General features: G+C 36.3%; 2 protein-coding genes and 1 pseudogene across 2 annotated transcripts; 2 read left to right on the top strand and 1 right to left on the bottom strand.

Annotated features, from left to right (window-relative positions):
- LOC145780637 (uncharacterized) overlaps positions 1 to 461 on the top strand; it is a 64,155-nt pseudogene extending 63,694 nt beyond the window's left edge.
- Positions 462 to 3,412: 2,951 nt separating this feature from the next.
- LOC145780915 (PIH1 domain-containing protein 2-like) lies at positions 3,413 to 8,341 on the top strand. Its single transcript, XM_082592576.1, has 6 exons — positions 3,413 to 3,630; positions 4,113 to 4,239; positions 5,230 to 5,357; positions 6,845 to 7,133; positions 7,325 to 7,452; positions 7,910 to 8,341. The coding sequence occupies exons 1-6, from the start codon at positions 3,460 to 3,462 to the stop codon at positions 8,054 to 8,056; spliced, it is 990 nt and encodes a 329-aa protein (XP_082448702.1). The 5' UTR covers positions 3,413 to 3,459; the 3' UTR covers positions 8,057 to 8,341.
- On the bottom strand, positions 7,518 to 13,834 carry LOC145780916 (cyclin-dependent kinases regulatory subunit-like). Its single transcript, XM_082592577.1, has 3 exons — positions 13,550 to 13,834; positions 11,315 to 11,442; positions 7,518 to 8,651 (listed from the first exon to the last, which is right to left on the bottom strand). The coding sequence occupies exons 1-3, from the start codon at positions 13,702 to 13,704 to the stop codon at positions 8,602 to 8,604; spliced, it is 333 nt and encodes a 110-aa protein (XP_082448703.1). The 5' UTR covers positions 13,705 to 13,834; the 3' UTR covers positions 7,518 to 8,601.
- Positions 13,835 to 15,072: the final 1,238 nt, after the last annotated feature.

The following is a 15,072-nucleotide window of genomic DNA, read 5'->3' as shown; positions in this document are numbered from 1 at the left end:
AGCTTAAAGAAGGAATATTTGTTGGTCCACAGATTCGAGAAGTTTTAAAAGATACTGACTTTGAAAAATCACTCACTTCATCAGAATGTCGAGCATGGCAATCCTTTAAATGGTTATGCTCTAACTTTTTGGGAAATTTCAAGGCTGCTTCTTTCAGCAAAGGTGTTAAAAGGTTGCTCTCAACTTACAATGACATGGGCTGCCGCATGTCCCTCAAGATTCATTTTCTTCATTCCCACCTGGACTTTTTCCCTGAGAACCTTGGTGCAGTGAGTGATGAACAAGGTGAAAGGTTTCACCAAGATATCCAAAGCATGGAAGCACGCTCTCAAGGGTTCTGGAACGAAAGGATGATGGGTGATTACTGCTGGATGCTGCATCGCGATGATCCAACATGTACCGTACGGTTGTACAGTCTTTGGTATCATGCTGAACGTTTTTCTTGTGGTTTGGTAATATAATATAGGGAGCTTAAAAACCTGACACTTCAGTATTGTGCTAGCTCAAGTATTTAGTATCTCAGACAAGGTTTAAGAGGCATTTTTTGCACTCTAGTGTCTATGCATACATATGCAACTAAATAGTGTTGAATCTGTGAAAGCAATGCACAAATCTGAAACACTCTGCTCTCTGAAGCTAATCTAAATTTGAAAATTGTAGCGACAAAATCGGTATTTGAACGCAATATTGACGTTTCTGGTCAAAAAATTTCAGACCAATAACTTTAAAACCTGATGTGCTAGAGCGAAACTAGCGCCAGATTTGAAATCAGCAGCAAATTGTGGTCTAAGAAAAGTTACTCCCATTCTCGATTGAAAAATTTTTTCAAATTTTGTCAGGGATATCTAAAGAAGGGGATGCGAAGGCTCATAGCGATTGCCTTATTCTTATGACACTACCAGGGCGGTAGTTTGTAGTGCGTAAAACATGCAGTTCTTTTCACAATTGCAGAAAGTTTTGTTGTGCAACTGGTACAGTCAGCTACAGATGACAGTTAGTAAATGTTACATAGAGCATATTTAAAGAATACTTGTTTGGAAAGACAGTTGAAAAGTTACAAGTTAGCTGCTTTTTTTAACAAAGTCTTTGCAGTAGGCCAGATTTAAAGCAAATAAACGGGTAGTTGAATTAACAAGTAACCATGAGCGTGCAGTGAGTATCCAGGCTTGATACTGATAGCGCAATGCAGGTTATCATAACAAGAGTTATTAAACTACTAACAGTGCCGATTGTCAGTTTACGGTAAACAGAGATTATTTACGATAAACAGAAGCCCTTCTATTGTCAGACGTATTAAAAGCCTTCATATCCCCTTCTCTAGATATCCCTGAATTTTGTTAACCTGTGTTATTAATCTTTGTGGACAAGTCTGACGAGTATGATAATTTTACTTATTAAAACAGTCTGACGAACTCTTAAGTGTAAGACTGTAAGTCTGGTTTTGCTCAGTTAATCTCGTTCTTCGCTACTTCATAAACAAACGCAATAGGTCAGTTACACCTTATTTAACAAACCAATTAATTTTAGTAGGTCTTGCATCATTTGTGTATTGCGGCCTAGGGATGGCATCATTTAAACCGCGGCATGACGTCATGTACCGACAAAATACTACCTTCTATTTTACAAAGTTATTTTTTAAGAAAACAAGAATAATCGAATAACTTGCCAGGAATAAATCTCGAGATTGAGTTTCGATGTTAGCAGCATGATTGTTGTTTACTTCACAAATGTAGATACTAACAACCTGTTTTAGCCTGGTGCTACAGGTTCACTGTGGTAGTACAAGTTTGTGCTAGCTTTTGAAATACAGTTCCCAAGTCATGTGCAATTACGAAATGGTGTTGGAATCAGTGTCTTTGTCTTGTAAGGTTCTTTATTCTGCTTAACGCTGCTGTCTGCAAGGTTTGAAGAACTCAACAGACAATTTTGTTTTGAATAGGCTACCTGGTATTGCTATTCAATCCTATTAAGTTATTGTCAGTGATCTTTTTATGGTAGGTTATTGTAAAACAGTTTGAACTTTTTACAGGTATATATATAAAACGTTATTAACTAATGATTTTCTATTTGTGGTCTAAATAGAAGACATATATATGTATTATTCAACGGTTTTCTCTTCATTAGCCAGTGGCATAACTTAGAGGTTCTCAAACTGTGCATCATAATTCCCTCATGCACTTTTTTTCTAGGGTGTCACACAATGCTTCTGTTTCATATCTCCCAATCGCAAGTTCATTCTTTATAAGATTTCTTGATGTCATACTTAAATAGTCTAGTTAGTTACAGACTAGTTACAAGTATCGACAAGCACTCGCGCCGACTTACGGGGTTACCACGCCACCGCTGTGGCGGGTGGCAGCCACCCCGTTTAGGTTACATTACTTACTGCAAATAAATGTAATTTGAACGGACATTTAAATCTTTTTTTGATCATTGGTTTTTGCTTCAAGTTAACTAAAGCAAGAGGTGAACCAATGCAGTATTGCAAAGAAAATTATTGTTTTTGTCACAAGCATGATACTCGCGTAACATCAAGCAAGCTACATGAAGATTACGCAACGTGTGGCTCCGAGTTTTTTCCTTGTTGTTGTTGCGATCTTTTTATTTGTTACTTGTCATAAGTCATTGTTACATTTGTTAGGTTTACAATTTGGGATTTATTAATCAATAAAATATGATCTTTTTATTGCCTCCCTCAAAAATCTTTTTTGAAAAATTTTAATCTACAGCATAGAGTCCATATGATTGTCGCAACTGCTTGATCTATTTGCAAGCAATGAAACAATTTCATTAATGCTTCCAAACGTAGTCTGCATTGTGAAAATATACTTATCGTTGCCTTCCACCACCTGCGAGGCGGAGCGATCGTTTAGTGCACTCAGGCGCATAAAAACTACTTGCGATCTACCATGACACAATAGCGATTGAACCACGTCCTGATTTTAAATGTTTATCAAGTTGAAGCTTCACGGTTACAACTTGACCAGTTGATTAACAGTTGGATTGACAGAGCTGCTGTTCGCAAAAATACTTTTGCCAAATGTTAAGTGTCAGAGCAGCCACGTAACAATAAAATTCACGACATACCTCCTGTGCTTTGTTTTAAAGTTGCTTTGTAAATTATCGAGCTACAAATCAGGTGTGAAAAGACAATTGCATCTATGAAACACGCTTAGTAAAAATCAAACAAAAACATGCAGTTTGAAAGTTTTTAGGTTGCCATATTGTGCTATCCGCCACCCCGTGCAAAAATATAAGTCGGCTCCTATGTCTACAAGTACAAGTTAACAAAATTACCAAAAATAACCTTCAGCCTTTTGATGCCCTGAAGACAAGTGGGTTACTCCACAAATACCTACATTTTGTATAGTCATGTTATTTACTTTGTCATTTGTTAATACTTTTAGTTGTTTCCGAAAGCCAGTTACTAATATTGTGTGACTATTTCATAGTCCAATAATGAATAGCAATGAAATGAAAAACCAAGCAAAATATATTTGGGATCGTTTAGATGACTTGGCTTCAACAGATCCAGATGCTTACAAGAAATTTATTGAGCAGCAAATGAAAGAAAGAGATAAATATATGTCTTCACCCGAGCCAAAGTTTTGCTTTATTACCAAAATGAATGTAAGCAACAGCTTTATTGCTTTTTAAAACTCAGCATTGACATTAAAAGTACCATGTTAGAATTAATAAATTACAAGTATAGGTTTTATCTTATTGCAAGTATAGAATAGTATATTGGGATTACCTACTTAAATAGATTTTTTTTAGTGTTATTATATATATTGTACTTTGTACTAAACAGTTAAATCTTGCTGCAAGTGAAACTAATTAATAGATATGACATGAGTCCTTATCTTTTCTTTTTTCATACAAAATTTGGTTCAGATATAATTTGTTGACAATAAATTTTTATGACGAGAATTATAAAAGTATGCACAAGTTTGTTTGCATGCGAATGTGTACTATGATTGTATAGTCTCCATATTTCCACCACATTTTCATAAACTTGTTGTGCTATGTTGGTTAGGAACTGATTAACTTTAACTAGTAAATAGCAACTCAAATGTTTCAATTTATAAATTTTGTTTAAATATTATTTGCAGGTAGAATCTTGTGAAAAAGAAGTTTATGTAAATGTTTGTGGTTGGAAAAGACTTGCCTATCCAACAAATGACACCGAACCTTTGAATCTATTATGTGGATTTAAAGTCAAACATAATGGAACCAAGAGTATGTTATGTTTATTTGAAATATACAAACATATATAAAAATTATATTCTGGTATCAGTGGCATACGGCAGAGTAGGACAACTAGAATTTTTGTAGTCTTTCGAAATTAGATTAGAACTATAATTAGAGTAAATTGAGATTTTACAAATTATACTAGGATTAGAATTAGAGCTACCCAAGTTTTCACAAATTACAGTAGAATTTAAACTAGATAAGAATTAGTTGGACGCAGTTGTTACATATCTTTCTTTAGTTGAATGAAAACGCCAATATGGCAACTTGGGATCAAAGTGTCATTCCACCATCCCAGCGCCAAAACCACTTAAGTCATAATATACATTGTAACGTCAGTGAATTGATGAATTAATCATGACTTTGCTGCTCAAGGAATGGAATGACACTTTGATCTTGATCGTTTTATTGCATTTTCTTTGTATAATGTTGATAAGAGCGCAGTATCCTTCCATTTGCCAAAAAATACTGTTCAACAAACTAAAAATTTTAACAAAACTGGAGATTGGATAAGAACTACAATTAGAGCAAACACGTTTTTATCACATTAGATTAGAATTACCGATATTTCGCTCTAATTTATCAAATTAGACAACTAGAATTATCTAGTTGTCCAAGTCTCTCATACGGTGATCATATTTTTGGGTGTTCACTTTTTTACTTCTTTAAACCGGACTTACACTCACATTAGGTTTGCAGTTTGCTCAGTGGCTGTTCAGATCATATCAAAATAAACTGATGTGATATGATATAAAGAGTCACTGTGCAATTCAAGTATATGTTTGAAACTTTCTAAAAAAATGTGAACACCCAAAAAACGATCAACTACATTACAATAAAACCTTAACTTTAATTTTTTGGGTAGAATGCAAAACATTTTATTTTTACTAATGTGTTCTTTTAAATCTTGATAAAATTTTAAAATGCTTGTTAAATAAACTATTTCTGACAATTATTGCATACATCTTGGTGTAATAGATTGCAAGCCTTATATGACTATTCCTGTTGCCGCCAATGATCAAGCTATTGATGAACTGATCAAGTTTCCTGTGGACAAAGTCGATCTCACAAAATTAATCATAGAATTTCTTATTCAAACTCAAAAGGTATGTGGTTTGACTTCAATCTTGCAGTACGGTATTCACATTTCATGCTGTAACGTGTATGTATGCTATGTTTTTGTTCTTTCATTTGTGATGTTTAGGCTATAAATCACATCTAATTCAAGGTCAAAAGCCACACAGTGGTAAATGCAATTATTGCACATTCACATTGATTAGTATAGTTTTTAATCAAGGATTCGTTTCCAATGTCTTATATTTTCATTTTTGTATGTAAAGAAGAATGTTTCGAGCTCGGAAAATCTCTAAGCGGTCGCCTATACGGGAGAGATGTGCTCGTTGCAAACAACGAATGACATTTTTATCTAATTTTTAACAAAGCAAATCAATCAGCCAACCAAGAACACTTTGGGACACAGTACGACATGGCAAAAACAAACAAACTGAGCATCAATGGCCGCATTGGCTATGATACTATAGTAGTACAGTAGTGTCATCCTCGAGTATTGTAGGGCAACAAACTCTACTTTGTACTTTGGAAAGTCGTTGTTATGTAATTTTTACTCTCCTGTGTGCCAGTCGATTTGTTTGAGTTTCAAACTCTTGTCTTTGTTAGTGCCGATGAGACAAGCTGGGGGTCTGCTACTATTGGGAAAATCCGATTCGGAGAAATCTTTTTTCGGAGAAAGCCCTTTTCGGAGAATTGTAAAATCACAGCAGCATATTTAAAGGAGTTAGCTTTCAATAGAGAAATAAATGATAATGAATGATCACCCAATCTAAAAGTGAGTTTTAACGATCTTGCTTTCTGTTGCTTAACATTAAAATTAAGGTGTTTTTATAGCCTAGCCCTTCCTGATAATAATAATTAGCCATAATTTCCAAATGGACGCATCAACTGTTATTTTTTGTTTGTTTTGTTATTTAACAAGACATCAATTGAATCATCTCCGGCGTTTTTGTATTGACTTGTTAAACTAGAGATTGGAATTTTCCAATAGTTGAGGATTTGAATATATTCTAAGTTAACATACAGACGGCGACGCAGGATACGTGTCAATTATATGTGAGCAAACACTTTAATTTAATAATTCAAAAATAAATTTAATTCACTTTTTATTTTTCGCTAAATTTCAATTTAATTTTTGTCGGAATGCAAAAGAAACGATATTGTGAAATCAAATACAAAATTCTCTAAAAAAACAGAAGGCGTCGTTGGATTTACAGAAGGCGTCGTTGGATTTTCAAAAAATCTCCGAAAAAGGCTGTCTCCAAATCGGGATTTTAGCCTAATAAATGTGTTGGGTTTCGTTTATTTTGGGATACCGTATACTATATATTTCAGTACATAGGTAGATCTTCTCAAACTGGTGTTTTAATCAATTAAAAAATAATAGTTTGAGCTAAGTTTGTATTATGGCGGGGTGAAGGTTTGTCAAGAGTCAGACGAAAAGTATGTAGCTTCGAGCAATGACACATTAACTTTTGCACCGTATCACAAATCAACCCTAAATTGCATTATCCTCTTACAGATGAATATTTCAACAAGTTTCAAAAGTTGTAAAGACATATTTAAAGGAGATTTGCCAGCAGACCCAAAAAGACTTTTTATAACCAATCCTCACTCTGAATTTTCGGAAGCCAACTTGAAAGATCTTTTGGGTAACGGAAAGGTCCCAGATGACTTACTGTCATCACCTGAAAAATTGATTAAGAATCTTTCCACTAAAGATGATGTGAAACCTAATGACAGCACAGATTTTGTTGAAACCTTTATAAATGCGAAAGATCACAAGGACAAACCATTGATTGAAGAAGTTGGTGAGTCAGGAAAATATTTTGTAGTTTGAAATTAATTTAAATCAGGTAATAACTGTTGTGCGATTGGTGGATGCGAAAAGCCAAATTTCATGCTACTTTGTGAAGAAGTGTCTATCGCTGTCAATTCTTGCTACAATCGGCTGCCGAGAAACATTCATGCTAGTTAGTTGTTTTTTATATCAATCTTTTAGAACGAGTGGAACAAACTCCAGAGTTTTCATTAAACGAAATTGAAGTACAAGGAAGGAATCACCTATCACTTCAGATCAAGCTGCCTTTAGTACAAAGAACTGCTGACTGCGATTTAAATATCTCCACAGTAAGACCAGTTATATGTTGCGTATCAACACAAATATATTAATATTTTACACAAGTTTACGGTAATCGCTTTTATTCAAAGGTATTTCGGAAGAAATATTTGTGAGTTCGCCTACCTAAGTTTTTTTTGTCCAGACTTGTTAAACTTATACGACGCTGGTTTCATGCTTTTCTTCTACCCTACCCAACTAATTATGATATTCGTCATCAACGTATTTTTGCAATGTTACGATTTGTACATCCATCAGACCATCACCCTCGCCCAAAACGTTATACAATATTTGAACAGTATATACCCTTACGAATGCAATATACAATTATACATATATCAGAATGACTTTGTTACTGCTAAAATACATGTTTCGTATAATACAAGTTTAATATACGTTGGACACAATCTAAGATATCGATTTTAAGTTCAAGACGATCACACCCCTCACTATGGAACTGGTTTTTAGAACGAAGTTGAATTGGCGGTTCCCGGTCGATACAAGCTAAATGTCGATCTTCCGAAGCAGATCGATCACGAGGAAGCAACGGCGCGATTTCGCAAGAAGATTTCATGCTTGATTGTCACCATGCCAATAATAGACAATGCCTCTTGACCAACATTGTACAATGTACTTGCTTAGCTTTCGTTGTTTTTTTAGTGCATCATATTTTCAGTATAAAACGACATAAAAAGAACAAATGCAAACCTTGCTGAATAGACAGCCTTAGACGGGAAATGTTAATACACAACTTGGAACAAACATTACCATTATAATCAACTGAGGAACTTTTCCAATTTGAAACCATGTCAAGCAAATTTACTTCGTATTGCGTTGGGGCAACCATTTCTTTAAAATGATTTATGCTACCATTGGTACGGTATGGTGAGGAAGGGAAAATTGATTCTTAAAAATCAAAACCAGTCTTAAAATATCGAGACATAATAATTGATAGAAAAACATCCAAGCGACTGGAATTTGCTCTAATACACTGTGGCTATTATGCAAACTTTTATTTTGAGAATTAGTTTAAGAATGCAAGCTATAAAAACGCTGTTTCGAACAGTATGACAACTCAGTGCATCATTCAAGTTCTGTAGACATGTTGTATGCTTGCACCTACAGCTGGCCTGGTCTTTGATATTCACGACATACCTGGACTAAAGTTCCATACCAACATTTTCTCTTCTGAACAACAAAATGTGTGGTTCTGAAAATACATATCAACATTGGTAAGAAAACATGATGATGTTCGCCCTTCGTTTCCGAAGATGGCCAATTAGACTGAATCAAGCTTTAGTGTGGTCTATGGTCAGTGTATAATTTGGACATGAGTACGGAGATGACTGACGAGGCTTATCTGTGCGAGTGTGCGGTGAAGCTTCTGCTGCAGAATGGACACGGGAAGGATGGTTGGCTAGGGTTATTGTTAGAAAACATAAGTACACAATACACATGGTTGTACCTGTAAGTGTTTGAGGGCTTTTATGATGCTAACTTAACCTTCACACAACTCAATATCATTTGATCCAGAACTCGAACTTTTCTTCGTCCCATTGGATAGCGTGCATATCCATAAGCTAAGTACTCCTTTTTCCATCAGTTACGTCCTTTTTTGCATGCAAAAAACTTTAACATGACACACAGCTTTGGTATTTCGGAAGTCAAGACTGAATGAATTTCACCCAACAACATGTCAGGCTGCGCTGAAACCGAGTTACATATGCAGCACACAGAAGTACATGATCGTGTGAATAATACGGTGCTTGCAACCGATATCTATCATCTTATTCGTTGTGATTTATGATCTTAAAGATACACAATATATTTTGTTGTTTATAATTGAGTTAAACTTGTATGTCGTAGACGACGACTACGTATTGTTGTTGCGTATAGTAGCCCTATACCAAAACGAGATGGAAGTTTGGAAAAAATGTATTTTACTTAATGCAATTTTTTTTTAAATTTTTTGCTTTTTGAGTGCCAGTTTATTATTTGCTTTAATAAAATTATATTTTTTACCTGTCTATTTAAATTTACATACATAAGATTATTTTTGATTTACTTCAGTGTTCGCTAGACGAGTGGACGTAGACTAGTCTGTAGATTACGATACAAAAAAAAAAAAAAACCTCAACCAGAAGCAAGGTCTGAATTTGCTGCGTTGCAAAGCTGTGGGGTTGGAACAGATTTTTGAACAAAACACTTGCTATGTATGTTCACATGGTGAGCAGTTACCTCCATATCGAAGAGTTAGACGATAGTGCAATTGAGGTTTATAAAAATCGTTATTTTTTTCGAAATAAAAGTATAGCCTAATACAGAAATAGCCTCAGCTATATAGTAAAAAAGAAGCTCTATCTTTTTGAATTTCGTTGGGCAGAAGGCACGTTACACCAGTGATTTATTCAAGCAAATTTATCTCCGGGAAAGTTTATCTTAAGAGACGTATCGATATCAATATTTTGGCCGATACCGATATCACTTTTTTAGGCCGATACTGATATTTTGGCTGATACTTTGGTGTTACAAAAAGAAGCAATTTTGGTATTTGCAAGGAATTATATCAAATGCTAAGTTTTACTTTATTTGCATAAAACTATTAAAAAAAGCTTTCAATTGGCATAATTTATTAAAGATTCAAGAATCCAATCTCAACCGCATTGTTGTGTTAAAATAGTAGGTTTTAGTAATGAAAGGCCACCGTGATTGAGGACTGGGGTATAAGGGAAGAAACATCACATCATAATTAGGGTTTCTGAAAAATTAATAAAGGATTTGCGCAAACTCTCCAAATAGGCTATCATAATTGATAAGATGTAAACCAAGTGATTTGTGTAGTCGTACAAAAACTATTCGACAAGTAAGAAGTAATGTGCAACCTAAGGGCGCTTGTCGTTTGGTTGAAAAGCTTTTGCCAGGCCAAGACTACCCAGGTAGCAAAAATGTATAATTTTGCATCGTTTTTACGTTGCTAAACATTTAAAAAACCCGTGTAACTTGGTTGTTTTTAGTAAGCTGGTTCTATCAGTTTGTGATTTAATTTCCACCTTTCGTTGTAATAAACTCACCAAGCTTAAACAATGTCATGGCAGAATAAGTAGACTCAAAATGAAAGCAATGGGACTACGAATCCTCAATAAACTAATCAAAATGGTCTTATTGCACCTAAGATGAAGACAGGGCCGTAGTCAGACCGCAGAGCAAAGGGGGAAATTTTTTTCAGGGGGGACGAGGCCCCTCTGGACCCGGCTGGCTACGGGCCTGGATGAAGACCTCATTGTGAAGAAAGGAGCGTTCTTCCCGGCTATTTGCACAAGGTTGAGCACTTAGGCTACTATTACAGCGAGCAGTTGCGATTCGCTAACCACAACGGTGTAACTTCCACACTAGCCATTTCAACTCATGCTACAAAACGGCTGCCGAGAAACATATAGTTGATTTGATGGTCTACTCTAAATGGCCCCACTCAAAATCAAACGGTTCTGGTTCCTGGTTGGACTCATGGGTGTGCGCCTGGGCAACGCATCTCGGGATTGCTCTCTATTCAGCGGCACCTAGGGAGGGAAGAACAAGCACCTTCTCGTGGTCCCTCCCGTCAGTACCATATCTTCAAGAAAAAAAGATATGCGAAGCGAAGCTTGTCACACTCGAGCAAACCACTCATACGCCATCATCACCTATAGTGGATGAAAATAACACTTCAAAAACAATCGAAAACTTCACTCTGTCAATCTCAGTAACCGGCCCTGCATCAGTGGTTTAAATCCTCTACAAGTATAGGCTACTGTGGGTTAGGTGTGTAGGGAACTGCCAAGAATAACCTTCGAATGCTTTCTCAGTCTGAGGATAAAGACTCAAAACCAAACTTACCGGGGCTATGTATCATGTAGTGTTCCCAGCCTATCGACTGTTGAACGCCAAGATTTCTCCACTCACTTTCGCTCATTAAATGGTTTTCTGGAATCATTTTCACCAAGCTTGGCGGCAAAAATACGTGCCTGTAACACAAACTCATGACATATTTCAGCGCAAGAACTTTCCAGTGGTGAGCCTCATTAGCGAATCCAGCTTTGCAATACACAATAAAGCTAAGTCAGAAATTTGTTTTATTTTTGCACAAGACATTGACCTGTAGACTATTTTTCTAATTAGTTTGTAGGCTAAATTTAGTAAAGTAGTCTAACGATCCGTCCCGTTAGCTTAATGGCCTAGCGTCCGACTCAACATCAAGAAGCGCACTGGTTTGGCTGTGGGGGTGTGCGCTTGAGCGACGCATTTCAGGACTGCTCAGAATTCAGCAACACCTAGTAGGATGGAATAGCTAACAGACAACAACCATGGAAACTTCACTCTGCCAACCTCGGTAACCGGTCTGCGTCAGTGGTTCAAAGCCTCCACAATTATAGGCTACCAAAACTGCAAGGAATAACTTATCAAAGGCTTTGTCAGTCCGAAGATAAAGATTCCAAACCAAACTTGTCGCATAGGCTATAACGATTGTTTATCATTTTAAAAGTGTGTGAAGTGAAAGATAAATTTTGCAATTTTAACTTGTAGAAATAGCCTATTTTCTTACAGTGTCGTAGCCAGGATCCAGTCTCGACCCATTCTCGAAAGCTGCGCGACCTGTGCTTGGGTTGCGACAAAGGCGTTAAAAACCTCTGATTTAATTGAGCACGAGTAGCCTAACTATCAAGAAATACAATCGCGGCAATTGATTGAATCGCCTATGCACTATGCAGGCCTTGTCAACGTGTGAACTCATATTTGAAATCTAGGCAAAGTGTACGCTACTTGAGGTCCACTCAACATCCCTTTGAAATGATGTTTTGAGATCCAAACTGTCAAAGTGTGATTATGGATTTTCAAATCATTGCAAAACAACCAGTTTAACGAAAAAATTCAAGTCTTTCTCCTTTTACCAGTGTTGCCAGATGCTCTTCGGGTTTCCACCACAAGTGCCAAAATCTAATCCATTATGGCAGAAATAGGACAAAAATCGCCCAATATTTTACAATGTATACACAAAGGCTATATTTATGTACTACTGTTCCGACTATCAGCTCATACTTGCGATTCTTACTGTTAGTGCTATCAACCATAGTTAACAAACTTCCGGTCAAAGTTGAAGTTTGCAGTGGCGGCTCGTGGTCTCAAAACATGGGGGGGCTGCATCAACCAGTAGGCTAACCTAATATAAATAATTATAAACCTGTACCGGACTGAGGTATAAATGCACTGAGTTAAGGTTAGTAACACAGTAACATGTTCTTTTAATTGGCTGTCGTTTAATGTTTTTATCATTTAAAGTAAACTTTTGATAATGGCTTGAATGTGGTCAAGTTTAGGTGGTCACCAGATGGAGCTAGTACTTTTTTGGGACTTGGTATTAACTTAGTTGGTTAGATCTATGCTTGTGCTTTCCAACGATAGCAAATTTGTTGAAATTGAACAACAAATGAATAAATGGGAGACAATTTCCTTCAGGTGTTTTTCAGTGCCTTTCCACCCCGTACTTCCTCCTTTATAATAGTCTATTCCAACCTGTGTGACGTACATGACGTCATCAAAGAGCACCAATAATTTCAGTAATTGGCTTTACTTTACATCAAAACTAGTCTGTCTCGGTGACTTCTCAAAACACAGATCAAGTAAAGTAACCTACGATCCCTTTACCTAATCACCGATAGCTTCCACACGCTTAAACTAAAGATTTACGAGAACCAAAGTTGGAATCCCTGACCAGGGTCTGTTTTATTTGCAGTCCCCACAGCGCTTGTTCAGTGATGCTAGAAAACTTTTTTCTGAAAAACTACGTCATAAAAAAAAGAACAAGCAACACCGGACCTGCAGAATTTGCAGACCCAGAGTTGCCAATTAATTTTTGTAACACAAATTTTTAATATTAAGAGTTTTTTTAATTTTTCAAGCGAAATAAATTAAAAAAACATGGCAAAACTATCTATATGTAATATAATTCACATATGCACAAAAATGTTGGGGGAGCTGCAGTCCCGCAGTCCCTTATGACGAGCCGCCACTGGAAGTTTGTACGTTGGCGAGGCCTGTGTATACAGGCTGGCAGTTGCCATAGAAATGACTTACCTGTAGTCATAGTGACCATCGCTGTATTTCAGGGAATACACTATTTGACTTTGCATCTTTTGCATTTGTGTTTGTAATCCTCTCAGAAGCTCTTCTGCCTGGATGCTTGATTTGCGCTTCTGTTCTTCTTTTTGTCTTATTTCTCGCTGTGACATGACTTGTTGATAGGTTAATGGAATATTGTGTTATGAATAAAGCAACAAAATATTATCCACGACTCAAAAAAACAACGATTTCTCCAGAAACCCAGAATAATTACAAAAATGCTAATTTAACCTTAGCAGCCATAGCTTGTGAGATTCGAGTCAGAGTTGCCCTATTACAGAAGATACATTTATAGAAATATTAGAAAAGTCGAAGTAATCATTACAAAAAGACCACATTTAAAACTTTTTTTTATTAAAAATGTGCTCGGTAGTTTACTGTATGAAAAGTGCATTCAAAGTAGGCTACCTACACTTCGCTAATCCCATAAGACAGTTGGTTGGATGTTTTGTGATTAATGTCACTATAGGCTGTTTGCAATACTTTATTTTTATTTAGAATTTGGGCAGTCACAACTATGTTAGCCGACGGGTTGAACTATATATGTAAGCTACAAACTTCTCCTCAGCGAGATCAAAACATGCATGAAACTGAAAGGAACACGGGTAGACTCATAAAATAGTATTTAGGTTGAACATGAAAATTAGGTGACCGTCAGCCTACCTCAAAATCTCGTTAATGTCATATTTCTGTTATGAAATAAATAATTAGCCTGATACATTTATGAAGTAAAAATGCTGATCTGGCAACTTTGGCCAGTGCGCAAGTAGGATTAATTTGGCGCGAAAAATAGTTTGGTAGCCTAATTATATTGTTACGTCATATCAAACCGGAATGCCAGAAAACGTATTTTTCCAAACAAATTCTTTATTTCAAATAAAAAAATGTTTGCTTCCCCAACAGTTGCTTTTGCCTCCCTAAAATTTTCTTTCTAGCTACGTCACTGTTGTAAAACTTGCCCTTTTTACATTGATTCAATCTCTGCAGACGTACGTGAAAAGAGCGGATTTTACCATGTATGATTTTACTAACTGGAAAACCATTTAGGCTATCCAGGGGCGCCGGAACGATTTTTCACTGGGGGGGAGCAGGATTATGAAAAAAGGGCACTTTTGTTGCTGAAAGGCTAGTTTTTTTTATAGTTTTAAAATAACATATAGCGATAATGTTCATCTTTCAGCTCATTATCGAGTAATGATACAAGTGTCCGGTATATAAAGAACAATGGCACGGAAGGGCATCATGCTATGTTATAATGATGTAACCTACAGTGATACAGAATTTGTGTCGTGAATATTAGCCTATGTTGAGGCAAAAATAAAAGATTATAATTAGGCTGAAAGGGAATAGCAGAAATTGCTATATTGCAAAATGTGTAGTAGCTTACATGACCTCAAAAGGGCACCGTTGCCCCCATCTACAGAAAAATTGAGGGCAGGGGGGCAAATGCCCGCCCTGCCCCCCCCCGCTTCCGGCGC

Source organism: Aplidium turbinatum, chromosome 12, assembly GCF_918807975.1.
Source record: "Aplidium turbinatum chromosome 12, kaAplTurb1.1, whole genome shotgun sequence".
NCBI classification, from domain to species: domain Eukaryota; kingdom Metazoa; phylum Chordata; class Ascidiacea; order Aplousobranchia; family Polyclinidae; genus Aplidium; species Aplidium turbinatum.
The sequence above is the reverse complement of the archived record's forward strand: the minus strand, read 5'-3'. Positions and strand labels throughout refer to the sequence as shown.

Excerpts from the sequence above, each read along its gene's own strand:
- LOC145780915 (XM_082592576.1), top strand. The coding sequence starts at position 3,460 with ATGAATAGCAATGAAATGAAAAACCAAGCAAAATATATTTGGGATCGT. Across the intron at positions 5,358-6,844 it reads TTCTTATTCAAACTCAAAAG|ATGAATATTTCAACAAGTTT; the intron begins GTATGTGGTTTG and ends ATCCTCTTACAG. Across the intron at positions 7,453-7,909 it reads GCGATTTAAATATCTCCACA|AACGAAGTTGAATTGGCGGT; the intron begins GTAAGACCAGTT and ends ACTGGTTTTTAG.
- LOC145780916 (XM_082592577.1), bottom strand. The coding sequence starts at position 13,704 with ATGTCACAGCGAGAAATAAGACAAAAAGAAGAACAGAAGCGCAAATCA. Across the intron at positions 11,443-13,549 it reads GATGGTCACTATGACTACAG|GCACGTATTTTTGCCGCCAA; the intron begins GTAAGTCATTTC and ends TTTGTGTTACAG. Across the intron at positions 8,652-11,314 it reads CTACATGATACATAGCCCCG|AACCACACATTTTGTTGTTC; the intron begins GTAAGTTTGGTT and ends ATGTATTTTCAG.